This window comes from Pleurodeles waltl, chromosome 1_2 (genome assembly GCF_031143425.1).
Source record: "Pleurodeles waltl isolate 20211129_DDA chromosome 1_2, aPleWal1.hap1.20221129, whole genome shotgun sequence".
NCBI classification, from domain to species: domain Eukaryota; kingdom Metazoa; phylum Chordata; class Amphibia; order Caudata; family Salamandridae; genus Pleurodeles; species Pleurodeles waltl.
This window is the reverse complement of record NC_090437.1, coordinates 850729674-850751010: the sequence shown is the minus strand read 5'-3', so window position 1 is coordinate 850751010 and position 21337 is coordinate 850729674. Positions and strand designations below refer to the sequence as shown.

General features: G+C 43.5%; 1 protein-coding gene across 1 annotated transcript in view; it reads right to left on the bottom strand.

Annotated features, from left to right (window-relative positions):
• NEIL3 (nei like DNA glycosylase 3) overlaps nt 1-21337 on the bottom strand; it is a 130691-nt gene that overhangs the window by 22149 nt on the left and 87205 nt on the right. The window contains exon 9 of the mRNA XM_069244695.1: nt 12085-12481. Coding sequence (XP_069100796.1) covers nt 12085-12481 — 397 coding nt within the window. The remainder of the gene's footprint in view (nt 1-12084; nt 12482-21337) is intronic.

Genomic DNA, 21337 nt, shown 5'->3' with positions numbered 1-21337 from the left:
CACCTCCGCTGCAGACCTGTGTTTAAACAGGTGTATGTTGCTCTGTATGTTCTAGTATCATAGGGAGAGATATTGCCAATGAATTAAAACTGCGCTAAAACCCTAATGTGCAGAACCAATAAAACTTGCTCCGTGGGTTCTGTTGGCAAAGAATGGCATTGGGAGCAGGATGGGACAAAGGCAGAGCACAGCGTACCCCGCGGGAACTTGGAATGGCTGCAGGACAAGAACAAAGGCAGCATCCTGTGCTCAGAGGCTATTTTTTATGGTCAGTACCTTTGCTGAGCAAGTTACGCGTTTAAGGGGATATGGAAAGGGGCATAGATAATAGGCCACACTGTGCACCCAGCAGGTTCTTGGGACGAGACTGGGTGCAGGGCGCTGCCACGGTCACACCCTCAACTCGGAGTACTATGTGCTCAGACAATGTCCATATACGGCAGGTTTTGTGTAAAGAGGTCTTGGTGCAGGGCACGGCCATGTGCTATACCCCGTCCTAGAGCACGCTGCATACATTCTAAGATCAATCATCAGCACCTGGGCACAGGGCAAGAACAAGGTGCAGTAACATCAAGTATTCTGCCTAGATCAGCTGAAGTCCATGACCAGTCGGGTTTGTAAGCATGGGGAGCCAAAGGCAAAGCTGCACTGGATTCTCACTCTGGACAGAGGGCAAAGTATCTCATTAAAATTACACTGAAAACAACGCTCTCTACTCAGATCAGAAAATAAGCTAGGCAGCAGAAATTCCTATAGAGCATCAGATCAATAAGTTATGATGAAATGTCTAAAATGTTAAACAAAAAAAACCCAGTAATCCAAAAAAAACCCTGTGCACTGCTTATTATACATCATGTGAATAACAGTACTGGTGAAATATCATTACCACTGACGACACCATTAGAGCCGCTGACAGACACTGCTCCCCCAGTCAACCTGGTCCAGCCTTTGCTTTAATCCAAGAAGATGTGTGTGCAGGGACTGGCCTTTTGTCATGGGCAGTGTGTGAAGGGGGTGCAAACCCCTGAGGTCGTTTCAGTTGAAACTGGACCCTAATGGAACAGCTGAAGTCTAAGTGATTATGTATGTGCAATACATAATTACACAGAAACTGATGTTCTTTCACAAAACACTAACTACAGAGAAGAACATGTTTAGGCTTTTTATCAGACCACAAAGCTTGCATGCAGCTGTAATGGCTTTCTGGCACAGATATATAAACAAATACAGATGTTAACTAAGTGTACACTACCTGCAAGTTCAATTACACAGACAAAATTCAGGTAGTTCCTGCATTTTGGGTTATAGGAAATTCCTTGAATTTTGCATCAGGAAATTTAATGTAATTTTTGCATGTGGGAGACTAGTTCGAGGAGAAAATGTCTCACTGAAAAACACACTCCTACATTTGAGACATTAGCAAAATCCCATGTTGCTATGAAAAAGTAATGCTGCATAACTTTGTGTAATTATTATTGAATTTAGAGAAACTTCTCTAAAGAATACAATCAACATCTCCAATAAAGAGTCATTTGGTTGGAAGGATTGTGACCTTAGCAAAGAAGGAAAATCTCTTGGCCCTTCCAAACAAATATGATCCATGCAAGCATTAATTCTGAAGGCAGTACAGCAAGACTAGGGAACAAGTTATGTACCTTCAGTAGCGCTCTCTCAGATGGATACTGTAAGAAAACAGGCTTTTTGCAGGTTCCCCCAAATTTATGCCCCATTTCTGGACTACTAGCTCCTGGTTTCCGTCTTTGGGAGTGCACAGGAACCTGCTGTCCAGACCTCAGTGACAGTCATTTTTCCCTTTTAAGAAGGGATGTGTAATTGGGTACCCTCAATTGGCATGTACTGACTTACTTATGAGTCCCTAGTAAATGGTACCCAGGTACCAATGGCATGTAAGGCTGGCCGTCCCCACAAGACCACCTGTACCACTCTGTGACAAAGTGAAAACATTACTCATTTCCATTGAAGACTGAAGAGTATGTGCATGCACTGCACATAAGACTTTGCCATTACCACTAATGTCAAAAGCCACAGTGAGTGTGTGAATTTTCTAATGTGTTTATTAATGATTTTCGTATTAATAAAGGGTGATGAAATAACGTGTAAAATGAGACAACTTTTAAAATAATTGTTTTTCTGTTCTTAACTGAGCAAAACTATATTCAGATGCTGCAGTTATTTTCCATGATTCGAAGCTTCAATAATAAATGTTTTCAAGCTTGTTTAGACTTATCCACAGCTACCCCTAGCGGGTTGCGGTGACATGTCTTACAAAGTCATATATTAACCGAGCATTGCAGAAGTTGAACTGTCTTATTGTTTGAGAATGTTACTAATATCTGGTCTTTCCTCGAGGATGGAAGTAAAAGTAGCGGAGAAAGTTTCTTCCTGAGAACAAGATATGCGCGAGGCGGATGAGACAATGGATTTACAGACGGGATGGAAGGAGAGTGTATCTATTGAAAGAAAAGGTTATAATTAGCGTAGGTTTGTCAAGTTTAGATCATCAAATTAGTTGTCGATTGGCTGAAATGAAAACACCCCATAGACCGACCAATCAGGAGTTGATTAGATTTCAGTATAATAATCTATGTAGACTAATTACTGGATAGGAGTGCATGGACAAGGGTAGGAGATCGTGGGTTTGTTGTTCTTTGAGAGCAGACAAGGCTTGAGACTAGCTGTCGGTAGGCCCAAACTTCTGATGAAATAGCTGATGGTGTCCTCAAGTGGAAGCCGATCATTTGCTGTTGCTACCTTTGTGGTAATGTATGTTATTAAATGTAAATTGTGTCTCTCTTGCTTTTCTGGTACCAACTGTCACCAATTATTTTTTTGCTGCACATTATTAGTCTTTATAAATTGACATAATCAAGTTAACAATTTTTCTAAATTTGTGTTTCAAAATTATTTTCACATGAAGCCCAACATGTAATGCTAATCTGTGGTTAGTCAGGGAAATCATCTATCACTTATGATCTGGTTTGAAATCATTCTGATGCTGCAATAATGCATTCTGTACCATCATTACCGGTTTTTGTATTATTAATAAGTGTGATTCTTTTAGAGATAATTTGTTTAACTGTATTAAACAAATTGAGATACATATGCCTTTTCAATGAACCGCTATTGACTCTATATGCTTATTTGTGTTTGAGAGTTATTTCCGTGACCTTAGCATTGTTAAAATAGGGAAATAAACTCACAAATTCTTGTTACTAAACTGGTGTGATTATTAACTAAAGCTTTATAATATTGAATGCGGTTGATTTGTAATTGAGTTGATGGCTCTCATAATTCCCATTGGTGACATCCCCTCAAACCTATGTTGCTTCGATCCATCGTCCTCTACCACAGGATTCATTATATAGTATTGATAAAAGATTGGATCTCGTGGCGCGCCCGCACCACTAATCTCTTAATTATATGTGTAAGTCTCCTCTAAGACAGTCCTATGAAGCCCTATGGCAAGCAGTATATTGATAAGATAGATGTATTTTTCCATGTCTATAAAGCAAAGCCCTAAAGTGTTGGTGTTTGCCGACGATAGTTATGTAGCCTTATAAGGTAATTGCAGAGTTAACAGTTAACACTCCAATGCATCTAACTTCTGACAGAGGCTACCTAACCATGTCATGAAAGGTATCAAATTAAAGGGGATATCAAATGCGACTCAACGGCACAGTCACTATTTAGGTCCAAATGAACACTGGCCACTTTTCCAAAAGGTGCCGTACATTGACCCAGCTAGCCCAGTGACTTTACAGAGGCAGAGGGACTGAGACAGGTTTCTGCCTGCCTGGGGAGACGTATGAATGTGTCCCAGGCCGAGAACAAAGGCTGTTGCCGCACCACAGGTGCAACCCCCATCCACAGAATGGGGTGCAAGGGTGTTAGCCCAAAAGGCAAGAATCAAATGTTGATGTTGCCTTTAAAGGGATGCTGTGACAACACTCCAGCACAGAAAGCCTCTTGTTTCCCCTAGGGCCAAGGAAGGGAACACCAGTATTAGAACCAGTTTTCCGTGGGGTGCTGCCAAGGAAAGGTTCTGCCATGTTGGTTTTGGCAGGAATGCTGCACTCTTCGATAACCAGATGTCACACATCACCGGAACTGTCTCACCAGGGAGGAGAGGACCAAGTAGCCCATTGGCTAGTGACCGCGTTATCCCCATGGGGCACTTTACTGGGATATAATAGGCACCACTGGCACTCGAAATTCTAGTACTCGCTTGACCCACTGAAAACACACAAAGAGGCTGCGACACTGTAGCACCTGCCTCTGCTGCACTTTGGGCTAGTGGAGTTTGGTCCCTGCCTGGCTCAGGGAAAAGTTGATTCCTGGCCCCAATCCGAAGCAGAGACTCCAATGATCAGTTTGTTGACCTCTCAAGAATGGCACTGGAGACATCAATGCTGGAAGAGCCCAAACCACATTCCTGGTAGCCGCTGCACCAGTCTTGCCGCTACCAGACATATCAACTGAGAAATTGGGTCTAGTCAGAAGATGCACCCGAAACTGCTGAATCCATGGGTGTCGGTTGTGACCGAATTCGTCCACGCCAAGGGACACTAGACCCCAACAAAGATTTGCACCAGAACAGCTGTATTACAGGAACAAAAGGTCTGCATAGGTAGCCCTTTGACCCCTGCATAGAGGACTTTGTGAGACCCGAGATCCATGGCTGGAGAAGCCCCCCACTCACCTGTGGAGCAAGCACAACATCTAGAGCATTCATTGAGCATACTTAAGCCGGCATCCCTCAGCATGAGGCCACTTCATAGAACTCAATGGCGGTTGACCTGTAAAGTTTGGAACTCACTTTAAAGACACTCTGGTGGCTCGGTAACCGTCCAAAGTTTGCTTTTAAGATACCTAGACGTATATCCTGTTGAATTTGGAAGCCCAACCTGGGTCAGACTCAAACTCAGTGTCTCAAACTTTTCCAAAGTTTTCAAAAATCTGCAAAGCGTAACTTGCCAATGCTTGTTTGCACTTGATCTTTAAGTTTTTAAAATGCATATCTCCGGAACCCTCTGGTGGATTTTAGTCATCAAGGACCCTAAAAATTCAGAAAAATATGCTCTATTTTGTATAACTTGTTGTGTCTTTGTTTGGTGACTTATCTCGTGGTTAGGTGTTGATAATGCTTTACACATTGTTCCGTTGCTCCTCTGCTAAGCCTTGCTGCTCTGTGCCATAGCTTCTAATAGATTGAGCTGAGGGTTGAGCAAATAATGCACCCATTTTCTTACAGATACTCTAACTACAGTTTCCTTACCTTAGATTATGCCCCAGGTGGTAGACTTTGAACCAAAGAATGTTGTAGCAGTACTGCTGCATTCCACTAGGTGGCGTCGTGTGGTGCAGCGCTGATTTCGCACAGGCTCAGAAGTTATAGACTGGTGTAAGCACCATCCCAGCACACTGATGTCAGTTTTACCTTTTCCCTTTCCAACCTTTCAGATGCACAGCATGACAATTACTGGTAACAGAGTGCGGAATACTACCTGGGACCTTTTTAGATTTTAAAAAGATGCCACTCAACAGAAAACAGGCAATTGAAAGCAAGTGAGAAATCTGGGGCTAGATAGAGAACACAAAAAACAGCATTACCTAAAGTCAATAAAATGTTCTCTTGAGGGACACCTCAAACTGCAGATTCCTCAGCACCTCACCTGGGTCAGGAGCCAGCTTGAAACATCGGGAATAAAGCCTGAATCCTTTGGACTTGCTGCTGTGAGGGGGATCAGGTGGGCCTTTTGGCTCATTTATTGTGAAGCTCCACAATCTCAAGGTGGTCCAAGAAAGTGCGGTGAGCTCGCCTTCAACAAAATATGGGGCAGATTGAAAATTACAGCCGTTGTACTGCAGGTAGATGAAAATAAACACTGCAAGTCCAAAGACACCATCCAGTCTCATGGTTCCAGATCGAAGACCTGAGCCAATGTGAGAATTTTTAGTGTGTCCTTCTGCAGAAAGGCAATCAGGAGTCCACGGTCCAACACAGGTCTGAAGCCCCAATCCTTTTTCAGGATGAGGACATGCAGAGTTTAAAAGTCCCCTTTTTCTCAGTGTCCATCCTCCTCTTCCTGGCACCTTTGGAGAGCAGCAGACATACCTCTTGCAGGCTGGACATATACTCTGCTGAAATTCGTTTTGGTATGGGAGTAATAATGGTCATGGAGGAGAGATAAGTAGGGTGTAGCCTATTTGAACAATCTACAAAATTTATGTTGGATGTGATGGATCGCCAGCACAGTAGGAAGTGCTGAATTCTACCCCCAATGCATATCCATGTTCCATCAAGAACATACTAAAGTGGTTTGTTGGCTGGCAGATGAGGAGTTGGAAGTCTGAGGCCCCTGCTAGCCTGTGCTTTACCTGCGGGTTCTGCAGCTGTGGCCACTAAAGGATTGGGCTTTCAGCTGTGTGACTGGCTGGTAAGGATATCTATGCCTATATACCAGCCCTCTGGAATAGCCCCTAAATTTCCAGAACTGATCTGGCACATCTTTGGCAGGGGTTAAAAGCTCCAAAGATTGCATTAAAGATCTGTTATCCTTAAAAGTGTTGCAAAGTGGAGTCTGCAAATAGGACAGGAGCATGAAAGGGCATATCCAACTAGCAAATCCTGTACTTTACCAGAGAACCCAGTGGACCTTATCCAGGCATTTCTAAGAACAACAACATTGGTAGCAATCACCCTAACAATGAAATCCGCAGCATCCAAACCAGCACAGACCGCATACTTTGCTGCATTCTGACAGTTAAGTATTGTCTGAACCAGAGAAGTCCTAAGATCCTCTTTTCCTGCCAGAAAGATATTATCCATATCCCAAAGGGTGTGTGTGAATCATCCCGTCAGATAGACTGCATTTAAAGATCGCAGTGCCAAGCTGGCCGAGAAACACATTTGACAAAGGAATCAATCTTCTTGGATTCTCAGACCCAAGGATTGGTGGGAAATGAGTTAGGTCCATCTCAGTGGTGGAGGACCATGCAATGAGGCTGCCTGAAGTGAGATGCATGTTGGGAAAATCGAATTATCAGACATGGTCTATGACATCTGGCCACCTATTGGGAAGCAGGGGGACAAGAACATGGTTTTGACCAGGTGGACTCAAATGCTGCCGGCTACATTTCCCTCAAAATATTTGTTTCAGTCTCAATGGCAGTTGTAATTCTAGTATTTCAGCAGCCCTCTGAATCACTACTACAAACAGGCACTTTCTTCTGTTGCGGGCCCATGTGGAGAGTCACACTGTGCCTCAGCGGCGGTATGAAGCCCACTGGCATTTTGTAAATTAAGGTACAAGACATCACCCGTGAATTGAGAAAGGAGCAAGCCATCATCCTCACTATTATCATCATCAATATTATGGGGTGCACCATATGCAGATATAATATTGGAATCAGAGCCAAAAGGACAGTGAAGCATCTGCTGATAGCTGTGAGATAGCAGAGACAGGGTTAGAATCTGGGTTCATGGCGAAAAAATGACTTTCTTTTGGTAATGCTTTATTGGTAGAGACTCCTAACTGCATATTCCTCACTTTAGAATATTCCCCAGGCATCAGAATGAATCTGGAAAATCTTGAGCAGTACCTCTGCACAGCTGTAGTTGGTGTTGGTAGCTCTGCATCCTTGTCCACATCAAATGTGACAAATGAGGTGCCTGTATAGGCGCTACCTTGCTGCACTGACAGTATCTTTTGTGAATATTTCCACACCAAAAACACAGCCACGACTGAAAGAAACTCAAGCAATACCTCCCCAGAGGGGATTCTGCGAACTGCCTTGAACCAAAAAGTCCTGGAGAACCAAACAGGTAAAATGCTGTCCCAATGGACGACTGTCCAGGCAGTAGTGTCTTGTGAACTTGTGAAGTGATGATCATGCAGCAGCCTGACAGATGTCCAGTACAGGCATTCCATGTGCGAACAAAGTAGTGGACGCAGTTGCTCGTGTGGAATGAGCCCCCAAGCCTGCAGGAGACTGCTTCTTAGCCAATATGCCGCAGAATTTTAGGCAAAGCACAATCCAAAGAAGATGGTCTGTTTTTCCACTACCTACCATTTGTTTGCTTCAGCGAACCCAGTGAAAAGCTAATTGTCCACCCAGTGTTCTTTGGTACATTCAATGTAAAATCAGAGCTTATTTGGGGTTCAAACAATGACACCTCTTGTCCTTCCTAGAAGGATGAGGTGGTGTGAAAAATGTCTGCAACATAATATTTTGGCTGACATGGAAGGGGGTCACCACCTTTGGCAGAAGGGAAGCCTGGATCCAACGAACCAGTTTGTCTCAGCAGGATCTGTTGCAAGGGTAGTGAACCCAAAAACACAGATGGCACACTCAACCTCCCTGCCTTCCTAACTGCCACTGAAAAGGCTGTCTTAAGTGTCAGCAACTGTGCATGGGTTCGAAAGAGGGACACATAAGAAACGTTAAGTTAAATGAATGTCTCACTGACTTGGTGGAGACTTGACTCTCCATGAAGTGCTGAATCGGCCTCAATGCTCAACAGGCAAAAGCATCAAACAGCATTTCCATCAGAGCCGATTGGAGGTTCTCTGAAATCTCAACTGAACTCACCAAAGTATAGCAATGAAGGGCCACCATAGAGGCAATAGCCCTGCCCAGCGAGTTGATAGTGTATCCCCGACATCCAGAATTGCCTGGTTCAGTATGGATCGGGCCTCGTCCGAGACCCTGGGAAGCATTTGTGCAACCTCGTCCCACAAGCTGTGGGTGTACTGACCAAAAAGGCATGCTGTATTTACTGACTGCAACGCATGGCTGTTGGAGAAAATTCTCTTCCCCAAAGGTGTCCAGCCTCTTGGATTTCTTATCGGGAGGAGTGGTATGGAACGTGTTGGGATCGATTCTGGCTGTCAAGGCCTGCAACACTAGGGCCCTGGGTAACCAGGGGCAGGATGGTGGTGACAGAATCATCTAGTGCACTGGAACCCCTGCCAGGGCTTGGCGCAAACCCCCAGGAGAATGTTTGTGACGACATCGTTAAAGGGTAGCAGAGGTTCTGCAGAGGATAAACCCGGTTGAAGCACCTCTGTCAAAATGCTGGGGTTGACCTAGACAGAAGAGAGAGGCAGGTTGAGGACTTCTGCTGCCCTCCTCACCACCATGGCAAAGGAAGAGCCTTCTTCCGCAGCAGGTCCCAGGGATTAAACAAGGCCAGAATCTGCAGAAGTGTCCAGTCCACCGAATCTCCCAGCTCCTCATACCAGTTGTTCTCCTGGTAGGAGTGGGCCAATTTATCAGAATAGTTGAGAAACTGATAGGCATCATTCTCCCCACATCCAAAATCCAACTCCTCACTGGGCCTGTCAAACAGCAAGGGCTGTGTCCAAATCAGATGATGGACTCGGCCTGAGTTCTTCCGGAGTGGACGTCAAACCATGCTGAGGTAGCGCCACCTCAGAGTCAGACAGACAATGGGTTCTGCATCATTGGGTGGTGACGTCATGTGTGTGTGGTGTATGGAGGGCAGTGTTAGGTTGGAGTGCCCAGCCTCTGTGCTGGAGTCTGTACGGATCCGGGGGCAAATCCAGAGGGCCCAGATGGCGCTGTGAGTGGGCTCGCCAGCGGTATCCCAGCTGGGGCACCTATTGGCTCCATGGTGCAAGTAATCATAACAGAGGGAGTCAGTGGTCCAAAGATTGAGTGCACGGCAACAGAGAATTTCTTAAGTTCAGAAGGGGTCGCTCTGGCTCCATGGAATTCAGGGATGCGCAGAATGGTCTCAGGCTCTGCAGGAGCAGGGTCTAGAAGCACAAGGTCCAGAGGGAGGAGGCCAAGTGTGTTTTGAAGATGAGCAATGGCGAGACCTACTCTGAGACCGGGTCCTAGATCTCTCTCAGGGACAAGACTCAGAACGAGGCAGTGCCTTCTTCTGTTGTGATTCTAGAGCTTCAAGGCTCACTCCCTGATCACCTTTGGGTAAATCAACAACAATCGGCCCAGGCCCTGGAGTCGTGGTCCAACCCCAGGCACCAAAGACAGACGAAGTAAGGATCAGAAACCGACATCTTTCTTTGACATTCCCCAAAAGGCTTGAAACTCATAGGTTTGTTGGGGGACATGCTACTAACACAGTGGGAGAAATAGCTCAATAAAAACAGTTCACAGAAAGGTTAAAAAGGTGGTTAAAAGACAACTGAGGTAGCTCTTCAGACCTGTGCTGTTGGCGTGGAAAGAAAGGTACTCATGTTGGGTGGCGTCTATATAGATACTGTGCACGTCACTTATGACACGGATGGTGTTGACAGGGAGCCACCAACACCACCTGCAAAGGTGCAGAGGTACTGCTCAAAATTGTCCAGACCCAGTCTGACACCTCATGGAATACTGTAGGGTGAGGAATCTGCAGTTAGAACTCTCTAACAGAAAACAGATCACACTACTGTAATCCCATAACAGAAATAGGTCGGGTTTCAGTTGATATTGGTTTGGGATCCGATATGGCTGTTGGAACGAGATCATACACCAGCACTGGTGGGAACCGATGTGGATCTCCGGACCAGGAAATCTGTACCATACCCAGAACAGATCATGTAAAGGGGCTTAGGGGTGGAGGGGAGGCACCAGGAAGGGACCCACAGGTGGTAGACCTACTAGTGGCCCCTGCAGTTTCATGGGGTCCCAAAGGCATAACAGTGAGAGACAGAAGCGCACTGAAAAATTGCAGCACGGACTCTTTGAAAGCCTTGATCTGCTGCACAGTTGGTAGAGCAGTGTGAAACTTGGATAGCATCAGGACCAGCTGAGGAATCAGCTCTGTTGCTGGAGACCTCGATGTAATGTGACCGACATATTTACGCTCTAGTGCCTTCTCTTTAAAGTAAGAGCAGTGGAATGGGGTTGAGTCCTGCTTCACTTTTTTATGGTTGCATTTGGACTTCGACTTACCAGAGGACTAGGAGAGCCAAGTGCAGTGGTCATGGGAACAGCCCCATGACTTGGACCAAGAGCTACATGAAGGCTGCGACTTCTTGTTTTTGGTGATATACAGCTTCACTTCCCCATCTTGTACCACCTTTGGGTGCATTAGGGCACATTTGTCACACAAATTCAGGTTGCGTCCTAAGCCCAACCACTAAAGGCCCACCTTGTGTAGGTCTGTGATTGACACATGCTTCCTGTAGTCGCAGCACGGTTTGCATAATGTTTTTATAGACAGATCATTCCATAGCACTTAGTGGAAAAGATTTGGAGTCATCGGAAAATCTACAAAGTGGAGCTCCAGATCCGCATCAGAAGACGCAGAAATAAAGATACTGCAAAAGTGTGCAGGGATGCTGTTTATATGCGGCTCTACTCCATCACATCTGTGACAGAATGGAACCAGAGATGAGCCACACAATGCTACCCTGTGGCATGTGGAAGCGCGGCTACAAAATTCTATGTATCCAGCCTGCATCTAAGGATAGTCAAACGTGAGAAATCTGATGGTTAGAAGAATCCTTCAGAAATATGACATCATACAAGTGTTTATCCAAACAGCATCGTTATTGTAAGTAGTTCATCACACATTAACAGAAAATGCCGACTCTGAACACACAAAATCTCATTAATTATTGATGGCCACAAAACAAAGAGGAGATAAACCTGAAGCACCTTTTAACTGAGCAAAATAGAAAACTTCAGCGTTTTCCTTTGTAACAGACAAGTGAGTCATTCAGGAAATATATTAAAATGCAGCTATGCAGCGATTCTAAAAACATAAAATGTGAGCATGCAAGCACAGGGTTAATTGAATGAGATCTCGTGCCCCAAGCCAGGAAGTCGGGAATTCCACTAATACTCAGCATTTAATTCTGTGCGCTGTCAGAGATAAATTACCCTTGCTGGCCAGCTTAACCGTTGAACACCTAGAAAAATAATGCTGCACCTCAAGGCACTTATTTAATGGTATGACTAGGAAGTACCCATACTGCTAAATACAGCAAGATTAGTCCTGCGCATAGAGTTAGTTTTTGCATATTATCAAATTGGATACAGTGATAATTTATTAAGCAGTTAAGTTTGGTATTTCAAGAAACATACCTATTTGGTGAAGTGATGGTGCTAGTGCGTATATGACCTGGAGACACATGATTAGTTTTTATCTTCTTAAAGGGTGGGCTGAAATCATTCCATTTAGAAGGTGGAGGTGGAGTGCTCACCATGCTCAATGAGTTTGTTTGTTCAATGTTTGCAGAAAAGCTGTGGGTGTTTTGCACATTACTGCAGGGGCTTCTTCTTTGAGCGCTATTAGTAGAAGGTGACTGGGATGGCTTCTTAGGTGTACCACTGAAGTCTGTCATAACCAAAGTAGTGTATCCAAATGCAGCTCTCCTGTTGAGTTTAAGTTCCGGTTGAAGTTTCTCAAAACTATTACAAGGGTACTTGATTAAACTGCTACTGGAGTCCTGAAAGTTCTCAGAGTTCTCAATTTTTGTAGCTAAAAAATGAAAAAAGATCGTCATCTGCAGTGATAAACTATTAGATCACACAGATTGTAAATGTAGGTCATGGACAATGGATAGCCATAGAAAGAGGGATAGGTCTGTGTCCATACTTCCAAACATATTTTCACACATTTAACAGAGGTTTTCTAGAGATTTACAAAATCACATGCAAGAGGAAACCCTTCTCACTGCTTTCTGCCCAGCACTTTTGTTCTCTGCTAAAGTACTCTTAGGACTTTAAAATAAAATCTCAGTGAAATGATCACACATTTCTAAACCACAGCACCTGTTTGGCATCATATCATGCTCTAATACATATTTTATAGTGTATCGATATTGAAAAACAAAAGTACATAGCAAAAATGAGAACACAGAATCTAAAATGTACTTGTCTAGAAAGTCAGTTTACTGTGAGATCCAATTGAATAAATGTAAAAGGAGAAACCATGAAACAAATTGCCCTTGCAGACCTTATTCATGGTGGCAAAGTTGTAGTTTGAAATTAAAACCGAATTTTACCAATAAGGACAACTGAGAGGTGAAATGTAGAAATGCAGCATACATATTCCGAAAGATAAACCCACCGTACCTCCGACTGTCTTGACGGCACATACTATTATTGCCTTTTCATCCCCTACTCAGAATAGCAACCTCTACCATCAGAGTTGTGATTTTCCCGGAAAGAGGGACTACTGAAGATATCAATTACATTGCAAAAAGTGTGCATAATTTAGATACCTTTAGACTTTGGGCCTAATTTAAAACTCACAAATGGGTTACTCGTTTCAACACGGGGGTGGGAGGGGCAGAGGAATAGTTACTTTTCTGGGAATAAGCACCAGGATTCGTTGTTGGCAAATTGTAAATGCTTTCTTAATATGAGAACAGTGTGTACTCCCTTTGAAGTTCCAGGAGGACTAGGTGATTTTCTTTTTTTTTTTTTCCAGCTCAGGTGCAGACATTTGTTACTTCAGTTTGATGACCAGGTAATTGTGTTTGCTACCTTTTATGGAAAACTAAGGAACAGGAGGTAGTCTACAGACACCTCAATTAATATCTTGTTCACTGTTCTTGCCAGGATTTTCTGTTCCTAAAATCCACTTGTTATCGCAATGAACCACAACACAACCACCTGTGGAAGTTTAGATGCTCACCTAAACCAGTTTGCAGATATTTCACAGCCACTTCTGTTCTAGATTGTGATTCTTCGAAAAGTTGCTAGGCACTGGCTAACTGGGACTGTTCTTATGCATGCTCTCAACAGCCAAACTACTCCCCCACTGCGGACAGTGTCCCTGAACCAGGAAGAGATGTGCTATATATCCAGTTGTCCACAAAGTTGAGCACAACTTTCTCTGATGATGATCACTTTGTTTTGGAGTCGCAGTGCTCTTACTATTCCAAAAGTAGTATTCTCCCTCCTTCCCACCCTTTCCATTGGAATCCCCTCAAGATATGTCTGCATGACGAGCACTGACATGGCATTTTATGTTTCTCTTTGGTGCTCATTGGAAAGATGGTAGTCATGATTGAATTTGAACCTCTTACGTTCAGTAATACCAAGGACCTAGAAACTGTTGGTAATTCGGAGGATCCAGTTGGTTGGTTGTGCTGGGTTATAAAGATAATTTAATTTGTTACTCAATGTAGTTGTGGGGAGAATTAATATATTTCATTTTTATTTGTGTGCTGATGTCCCCAGTAAATGGTGGTGCCTCCTGGCCGACGTTATGAATGCTCAGTTATCTTGGGAGACTGATTGTCAACAGACACTTATTAAACAAGATGTACTTAAATGATAAATGAGGCTTGAACTCTCCAAACGCCAAGTGTGTACCTTTGGAAAGCTCCTCCATCGCATTTTATAGAATAATAAGCTTTGAATAGTCTCTATGGGCCTTTTTTTTTTTTTTTTTTTTTTTTTAGTAAATATTGTAATTCAGTCCTCCCTTCTTGTTCCCATCTGGAATAGGCCTTACGATGTTTGCATAGGCTGTTATGAGACACCGTTCCTCTGAACGTTCCTCTCTCCAAGTGGCACCTGCCCATGTTGTCAATCATCCAGCGGGCACAACTGAATTACTAAAGAATATGGGAAATCAGTTGTTTTTTTCTGGATCGGCAATACATGTATTGTTCCATGAGCACTGAATAAGAAAGAGGGTCAGAGGATTCCATGAGAACATGATGCATGTCAAAGGCCCAACCCAGACAATCTGGAGCTTGAGCTACTATGGGCTGCACAGCACATACCAAAGGAAAGCTGCCATTATTCTTGGAGAGACAAGCTTCTCATCACACTTGGGCCATTGATGCCCAGAGCAACCAATCACATGCCAAGCAGCCTTAGCAGTGATTCTCTGCACAATCCTAGCCGTTGCTCTCCAGACCTTTAGTTATGTGCATAACATAGAAGCATCTCGCACATATAGAAGGCAATCCTTCCTTTCGACTGTTCTTTCCTCTGAAAAGAAATTCATTTAAAGCACAACAAAGTGTAAATAGTTACTAATGAATTTAATAATGGTAAATAATCTAATGGCCAAATCCTGATGGCTGTGGCGCTATCTTCCTAGCCCCTAGGCAACAGATGACTGGGTGACGTAATAAACGAACTAGCATTTCCCCTAAAACAAATTTAATCAGTGCTGAAAAAAAGCTGAGAGAACACTTAAATGACTTATAAGGCATGCTTGGCACTGTTTTTCAACTTGCTCTCTTCAGATCATCTTTCCACTCCTACAGTGCCCCCAACAGTATTGTTTGTATTTCATAAAAAGGAAAAGATAAAAACCTCAGATGAAGGTCCAGTGAAAAAAAAAGAAAAGAAAAAACAAATGGAGACCATGGAAGTCAGTGGATGGGATTTCAACAGGGAAGCTATGGTATAGTCTCCTTTAATCAGTCTTTAGACAGAAGTGGCCTTCACTACAGTTGGAAACAAGCACTGGCTTGCAGATTACACAAGGGGGTGTGGATTGCCATATTGATGTTTTCAATAAGTGATGTTTTGGGTAAGAGGGGGTCTCAGATTGGGACAGAAGTGTTCATCAGAAGACTTGCACCCTCCTTTTTTGTGGAAACTACAGTAGGCCCAGAGACTAAAGTAAGATCTGCACTAAATCCGAGACCTGGCATAATAGACCAGTATTATGAGACTATTGTCATAATATGCTGTAACCTAACTGCATGATACCAAAAAGGGGAAAGCGGATTGTTTTAAAAGACAAGTCGATTTCTGTAGGGTGTCATCCTATGGATAAGTACATTAAAATATCCACACCTCAGTCTTGATTTGAGAGTGAACAAGTGCCTTCTGACACGGTTCCCACCACTCTAACCCAGTATAGTTACAGCCTTTAATAAGAAAAGCATCATTATATGAATAACCTGTATGAAAGGATTTTCTAGGCCTTAATTGAACACTGCATTTTAAACGTGACTTTACATTTGAAGCTTGCAAGACAAGATGTACTTGGCTGAACTGCTGACAAGAACAAATTCTTACTTTTTTCCTTCCTTATTGCTTTCTTCTTTGTTAGTTTTGACCTGTGTCATGGTCATAAGTATAGCATTTCATATCGCAAAAGCTCTATGGTAACAAGTAAATGAATAGAGAGAGTGTTAAACGTTTCCTATTTAACATATGAAAATAATTACTGCAATGTTCGATTCATCTTAAATATTGTTTCTTTATGAATAAGCTCTGTTAGAAAAGCATATGACAACAGAGGTGAAATCCTCTCAAATTTGTTGCACACTTACCTCAACTGTTTTTACCTTAAAGACAATTGGTGAGAAGAAAACAGCATGTATCACACTTCTTTAGATAATAATTAAATGTATTGTATGTTTAGAATGTTGTTAGTTAAAACTTCCAATTCCAACGAAAGCTGTACTGTTCACATGAAGAAATCATGCTCTGACTGGACAAAGCTGAAGATTATCTACTAAAGTTTGATTATTTACTGCAGTATACAATGTTATAAAAGCGTGTTTCCACACTAGATGGCGGGAATTCAGGGATTCTCAACCCCTTCCCTTAGGCCCTTTCCTTTGGGAAACTAGCAGACAGAGACTTGCAGAGAGGCTTTTGAGAGCACTCTGACACATTTTGTCTTATTCTCTTTGTGTGTCTTGTATTCATTCTGATATCAACTTTACTCTGCCGAAGCTTACTGCTGAGAGATTCTACTAAAATTCTCAGTCTCTTTCCTCTAAGATGCTCTATTAGAAAACTATACGCTTTCACATTTGAGACAAAAGCTTTTTTCTGGGTTCTACTGAACTTTAATTTCCCTGAAATTAGATTAAGGACTAGATTTTCAAGAGACGTGCTACATTCTTTGTTCTGAAATTTTATCGTGAATAGTGATTTGCTAATAAAGAAACTGATGAACTAAGGATTTAATAACGTCTTGAAAATAGAACCTAAAAACTCTCAATATTGACTCTAATCAAACTGAATTGAATGTCCCTAATTTATGAATGTGCAGTTGTACATCCCATTCACAATCTGCCTCAAAGACCTCCCCACTAGAGCTCAGAAGAGGTGCGAGACCCTCATATTCTTGAAGCTCGCAATAGTCCTAATGGCTTTATTTAAAGAGCGATTTCAACAAAGTTTGTAGCAGAGTTATGGTTAGGCAATAGAAAATAAGAACTGCAAAAATTAAAAAATGTCCCAAATTAAGATAAGTGCCCAAAGCCGGAGTTCAAAGATTGACAGAGTGCAGTTCCTGAAGCAGTTGCCGATTTTCTGGGTTTTGACAGTATCAATAGGGTTTTGCGTTGCATATGTGATGATTATTTGGATTTGTGATCCCACATTGAATTGTGATCTACAGAATTGTTGCTGATGTATTGACAATTTTATTGCTGATGCTTTTGTCAAAGAAGAAAATAAAGAGTTATTGGACTAAGAAGTAGTCCAAGATTCTGGGATAGATAAACAAAAAGTTGAATTATTGATTTTCTTGTTCGTTAATGATTCTAAGTGCAGGTCGTGAGACGTAGTCAACTGAGATAGAAACAGTAACAAATCTGTTGTGGTTGTACCGATATTGATCAGTGTTGATGAAGCCTGATGCACAAAGAGGACGCTACACTAATTAGGTGATTTCCTGCTGGTCGAGATTATCGTTGTGTGTTCGAAATTCCTTTTGATTGAAAAGTCAGAAGGTGTGAAAACCTTAAAATTCCAGTTTTTGACTTGTTTTATGATTTCTTTAGAAGAAGCAGGCAATGATTGATTTTCTATGTTGCCTGGCGTAATAGTACTGAAGCTTTGTGTCTGCTTGCAGAAATTGTAAATGAGGGTGAGCCATGCAGGGAGATAGTTGTTACGTCATATTGTGCGGCGCTGGTATCGGTCGGTTGAGATTGTCTGAGTTACATGAAAAGCTATGCACTGATTGGTTGATTAGTTTGCGGAACTGCACTGGATTTGGAATAAAGGTTTATTAAATATTGACCTTGTGAAACTAAATAAAAAAAAATTAAAAACACTGAAGATAGAGTATTTAATTTCATTGTAATTTGTGGATTTTAAACTTGAAATCATTAAGTTTTTCAACACTGTTAGAAGTCTAATAAGAGGTGACCTAACTTGCAGTACGGGAGGGTGAAAAAGCCCCTCCTGAGGGTAGGCCAGCATATCATATGAAGATTGAGGAATGATTACAAACATGCGTATGGGTTTGTCCGTTGTGCAAGATCACTGGGAAAGAGGGTCCACTGAGTTTTTCAAGATGGGGTACATCTCATTTGAGAATTATTGACAGATTACAAGAGATCTTGCATCATTTACGAAAAAAAATTCTCAAGTGAGAAAGAACCGATACAGTGGCATACACAAGTTGAGCCACTTGCTAAGATTTCGAAGGTGTTGTGGGTGGATTTGAATATGTTGTTTGACATTGTTGTTCCAAAAGATTTGCGGACTGAATGCAAACTTGCTGTTCACTGGCCAGATGAGGAGCCGACAAGAGATCCTCGCACTAATGCACCTTCACCTCTTTGTGATGACTAAATACAATGAGGTGGTTACTTTTCTAAAAGGTAGAGTCCCTCCGAAGGATTTAGATTATGTGAGATTGAATCAAATTCAGCAGGAAGTAAAGGAGTTAGTACATTAGCATTATGAGAAATTGTTCAAGGCATTTCAACAGTATATAGGTCAAACGCATCTTGAACCTACCGATATGAGATTTTTTATTTCACTTTGTACTTGGTCTGAGGCCTGAGATTAGCATATACAGGAGAACGTGATTTGTTGGCATACTAAGGGCTTCGCTGTGGTGGTCCGGACCGCTGCTGCTGTGGCAGACTGCCTCATAAAGACCCTGGCGGTCTGACTGCCAGGGTTCTGCTGGGATCCATGATCCCGACAGCATGGCGGAGATGTTATCCGCCAGGTCAGCGATGCATGCAGAGCTGCCCTGCGGATTACGATCTCGTTCTCCTCCAGCCTTTTCAGTTTCACAACCACAAAAAGGCTGGCAGAGAACAGGTGCAGTGGGCCACAGTGGGGACCCTGCAGGGGTCCCCCTGCCCAGCACCATCGCAATGTGCAAGTGCACCCTGGAGGCTACAGCATGGCCGCCAGCTCCATTTCAAGCCAGAGACAATGCTGTAGCCTGTTTCCCAATAGGCCGGCGGGCGGAAACTGAGTTTTCTGCCCACTGACCTAACGGGAAACTCCTAATAGGTCTGGTGAAGTGGTTGCCACTCTCCTGTCGGGAGTTTGGCAGACGGTCTTTCCCATCCGTCAAACTTACAATGAGGCCATAAGTCTTTAGGTGAGGTCCTGAAGTATGACAAGTATTGCAGTGATGAACAGGAGATGAAACAGAGGAAGCTTAAGGAAAAAGTTAATTCTAGCACAAACAAAGCCGGCACAGACAGGTTTGCAGAAAATGGTGGTGTAGCACAAGGTGTTGGTGTACAAGGCAGTATGTAAGGAGTTGGATGTCAAGTGGAAATGCAAGGTGTTCAAGGAGGTATGGTTGTCACACAAAGTAGAGGTGAAGGAATTTCGATTGATCTAAATACAGGTGCTGATGTTGCTACATTGAAGAAAATGACTCCTTGTCAACTTTGTAACACAGTGGGCTATTGGAAGCACGAGTGTAGGCTCAATTCAGACAGGATAAACAGTAGTCAAACACAGGTAGGAAGCCAAAAACAGATGCAAAATGTGCCTGCAATACAAGTGCAAGTGCAAGTACGAATGCAGAACCAAGTTCAAGTGATGCCAGTCCCACAAACTCCTAAGGCTCAACAGAACGCGGGTAACCAAAGATTGAATCAAAATCATTTGCAGGGTGCAAAACCAAAATGCGATTCAGGAGTTTCCCCTGATTAATGAAGAAAGCTTGGACTCCGACACTTTGCAATGATGGTGCCTGAGAGCGGAGGCAGATTGCATGCTTGCTGCAGGTCTTAGAGGTAGACCAGTGTGGACCATTTGTAGAAGGTGAAGCAAATGGCCACCAATCTCATTCCTGATTGACACAGAGCAACCCGTTGTACTGTTAGAACTGAGGAAGTCCCAGAGCTACTGCTCTCAGTAAAGAAGATCCAAGTTGTAGGTGTTTCAAAAAAACAAATAACATTTCAAAAGAAAGTCCCGTAAAAATAGGCTGATTTGAAGTAAATCATCAGTTGTTGCTTGTGATTCAAGTCCTGTAAATCTTTTGGGAAGGGACTTGTTGTGTAAACTCAATTGAATAATCTATTGTACACCCAAAGGGATTGAGTTTCAGACACATGATGAGAATGTTAAATTTACATTGGCTTGGGGGCGTGGCCGAGATGGAGTTTCAGCAGAGCCAGCTGGACTCATTGTTGGGTGCGCAGAGATGCTCCATAAAAATGAAACCCTCCCTGGTGGCGCGGGGAGGTCGTGATCGCCCCCTCTTCTGACCCAGATGCTCTGGCGGTGCTGCGGCACCCAGGTGGGCTACCTCTCCCCGGTGCTCCTCTCCGACCGTTGATTGTGAGATTCCTAAATTATTGTGATAGGGACCAGGTCTTACAAGACTTTCAGACTCTGGGCCCAGTCCGTATGGAGAACACAGTGGTCACGGCCTACCCAGATTACAAAGCGGAAGTCCAGCGCAGGCGCTCCACTTTCGCCAAAGTGAAGCAAGTGCTACGAGATAAGCATATTACTTACTCACTCATGTTTCCGGGCCGGTTGTGAGTGGTGGACTGCGACAGAACCCTCATTTTCCCGCCCTCGGAGGATGCATGGACGTGGCTACATGCTAAAGGCCTGGTGGACCCAGTAGGGGAGAATGACGGACATGGGGAACGGCTCACCCAGCGCCCTCGGAGGAAGAAAAAAAACAGGCACTGGGGTCAAGGCGCGCCCGTCCAAGTCACAGGCGGCGGACGAACAGGCACAAGCCTTAAAAGAGGCCAACATATTTGCAACTGCACAAGCACTACTCAGAATCGAAATCAGAAACACAGACTCTGCGTCAGCACAGAGCCAACCTAGTCCCCCTTCATCGCCACTTATATTTGGTTCTGATCTTACACCACGCACGGTCGATGACATCTGAGGCAATGCACATAAGCTTAGGCGAGCCAGAGATCTGAGCTCTTCGTAACATAAAAGTACATTATAGGACACTCATGGCCCGCTCGGAGTCCCTTCTGTCCTGGCTACCCAGAGTCCGTGACCCAAGCATGCACGTTCCCCCCTGGCCTAGATGAGGTCGGAACTGGCTGTCGCATCAACTCTTGCTTTACTGGGAGGAATGCGGCCGAGGGGTGGAGCGTCCGAGACCACAAGGGAAGTAAGATCATCCGTATGGGCCGAGGTCACGAGCCGACCCGTA